We start from the raw sequence: 2,891 nt of genomic DNA on the forward strand, positions 1-2,891 counted from the left end.
AAAATTTTCTTCCACATAAAATTTCCTTTTCTAATATAAATGCTCATATTAAAACAATCTCAAATATTTTAAAAATCTGAAAAATTACACTATTTATAAATATTCAAAATATTTAAAACCATATAACTAATAACTCATTCCTTACACAACCAACAAAAAAAAACTCAATCTTTTGAAAACATTTTATTACTGCATATAAATCATAAAATCATAAAATCCAGACCTAAAGCTTATTTAATCAAATTAAAAATTACATTTTACACCTATAAATACATGACAAAATTTATTTTACTTCAACGTTCTCAGCTTTGCCTCTCTGATTTCCGAGCATTGAGTAAATATATCTAATATGTGGGATCATAAATGGCCTTGCATCTCTAACTCCCAAACGAGCTTGTATATATTGAATTTTTAACTTTATATCTATGTATTATAGGAATGAACATAATAGTGTAAGTGCTTTAAGATTAAAAATGGAAAAAATAAATAAAACAAAATAAAATCAAAAGATTTGACTCACATTACATGGAAGGTACTTTCAACCTGCTCGAAAGACCAATGAAACCAATGATATTATCTTCACTTTTTAAATCCGAATTTAAAACTGGGCTAGGTTTAACGAATCTGAGAAGATCAAACTTGACCCAATCAACAAATATTGTTACTATAACGTTTTATACCCATATCATCACCACTTTGCTGTCTGAATAAAAATATCAGGAGCAAAACAATATGCTGTTATATGTAAAGTCCTATCAAGCATTCAAACACATGAAATCAAAACAATTTAAGCTTCACAGCACAACATAACAATTAACATACCATGAACAATACAAGAGATACTGAAAATCCCAAGTCCATTTAAATTCAAGTCTTTATTTAGTACAGGTACAGTAGCCTCTATGGCCCTCCAAAACCATCCATTGGATCTGATGAAACATACATATAATAAAATATATTGGATTTATCAGACACCACTGGGAGAGACTACTCTTATCAAAGAACCTATATGGTGAATCAGGTATGGCAGCTGCAAGTACCGCACTGGCAGTTGGGGCCGCACTTGCAGTCGTTCTCCAGAGATACATCTGCAGCATGCCTGTTTACACAAAACCCAAATATATTCAACTATCAAATCATTCGGAAACCATAAAACCGAAATTTATAACACAACTTATAGAGATAACGCGGGTACCCCATCTCGTAGCTTGTCTCTACAATACCGTCCATCTGGAATCCCTTTTTCTTGCTGTGAAACAAAACAATCCAAACATGGAACGCGCTTAGTCCTAGATAGACTCGAACTCATGATAAGCAGCATGAAATTGGAAAATAAAAAGAGAAATTTGATAGCAAATGGGATGAAAACACTTTAGAAAAACAGAGTGGACAACATACGGGCATTGGGTTTTGTCAGCGCAGTCACAATTTGCGCAATCGCTCGACATGTTGGCAACAAAAATGACGAAGAAACAACAACACACTACTTTGCTAGGAACTTTCAAGTTCTCAGATACTGCCCTCGCTTCTGAATTTACGCGCAGACACTCATATATTTATATAGGGCAGGCCAGCATCGGAAGGAAGTGGAGGTGAGTCACCGACAGGGAAAATGGAATCGTTCGTTGGGAAGAGTTGCGGGGACCCACCTCGAATGTGACGAAGTCGGCCAGCGTCCTCTCAACGGAATAAAGAAGAGCGTGACGCATACATTTGAGCACGAAAGTACAAGGTACAGCGCAAAATGACGAATCTAACGCTATTATTTGGGCGGGGCCCGGGGGTTAAAGTTTCAACATCTGAGTTTATGGCGCGCTTGTGCGAATCAAACATTATTGCGATGCGACATCACGGATGAGTTTCAACGGGCTCCGTCACTCCAGTGGCCAGGCAAACGTTCAGTGTTTCTGTAAAAAGCATAATGATGGCCTCCGCTTTTCTGAAGCGACTGATGGACGAATGACGCTGAAACAGGATCACGCTGCATGATATGCGCAGATTTAATGGTCTATATAATTTTCTAAATATATATAAAAATAAATAATATTAACTACATAAATATTATATAATATTAAAAAAAAATCAGTTTCAATTATGTCCAAAATATGTAAAATTCCAATTCTATTTACCATTTATTTTAATAAGTTATTTAAAATTTTATAATAACCATGTTAAAATGCCGTAAAACTGCTTCTGGTTGGCTAAGAGCTCGTCTTCCTCGGACGTAAGGAAACAGGTTAACGGCCCAAGACCCAGAGGCATCTAGCAGGAGTGAAAGTCTGCTCCCTTACGGACCACCAGCGGGTTATTACAGGTGGCGTGGTTTTCCTTGATAACAGTGATGAGTCAAACTGACATTCGGGGATAGCAGCCAGAGATGGCTGTCCTCACTGTTGGTTTGACACCTGAGTTTGATAGGCTTTGCCACCTTCGGAAATTTTTTTTAAAATAATTGATGTAAATTAATTTAATTATATAAATTATTTATAAAATAAATAAAATTATTATTATTATATTAATATTTATTTTAGAAAAAGGATTTTACAATTTTAATTAGGTATTTTTTAAATAAGATTTTCATTTAATTATTGATAATTATTAGATAAAGGATAGATACTTAAATTCAATTGAATATTCATAGTAATTTATCTCTCTAATTTTTGGGTTTTCTTTATTGTTTCTCTTGTTTTTTTTTCTTATCCTTTAATCTTTTATTTTTCTATTTTGTTATTATTTATTTCTTATTACTATATCTCTTTCTTTAATAGTCTTATAATTTTTATTTTAACAGATTTTTTTATTTACTTATTCATCTTTTATTTTTCTATTTTGTTATTATTTATTTCTTATTACTATATCTCTTTCTCTAATAGTCTTATAATTTTTATTTT

General features: G+C 32.9%; 1 protein-coding gene across 1 annotated transcript; it reads right to left on the reverse strand.

Annotated features, from left to right (window-relative positions):
• Positions 1–840: 840 nt before the first annotated feature.
• On the reverse strand, positions 841–1,555 carry LOC149230558 (metallothionein-like protein EMB30). Its single transcript, XM_089376073.1, has 3 exons — positions 1,399–1,555; positions 1,196–1,249; positions 841–1,099 (listed from the first exon to the last, which is right to left on the reverse strand). The coding sequence occupies exons 1-3, from the start codon at positions 1,446–1,448 to the stop codon at positions 1,018–1,020; spliced, it is 186 nt and encodes a 61-aa protein (XP_089232199.1). The 5' UTR covers positions 1,449–1,555; the 3' UTR covers positions 841–1,017.
• Positions 1,556–2,891: the final 1,336 nt, after the last annotated feature.

This window comes from Pinus tabuliformis, chromosome J (genome assembly GCF_031772625.1).
Source record: "Pinus tabuliformis cultivar Carrire ecotype Pingquan chromosome J, CPIR1, whole genome shotgun sequence".
NCBI lineage: Eukaryota > Viridiplantae > Streptophyta > Pinopsida > Pinales > Pinaceae > Pinus > Pinus tabuliformis.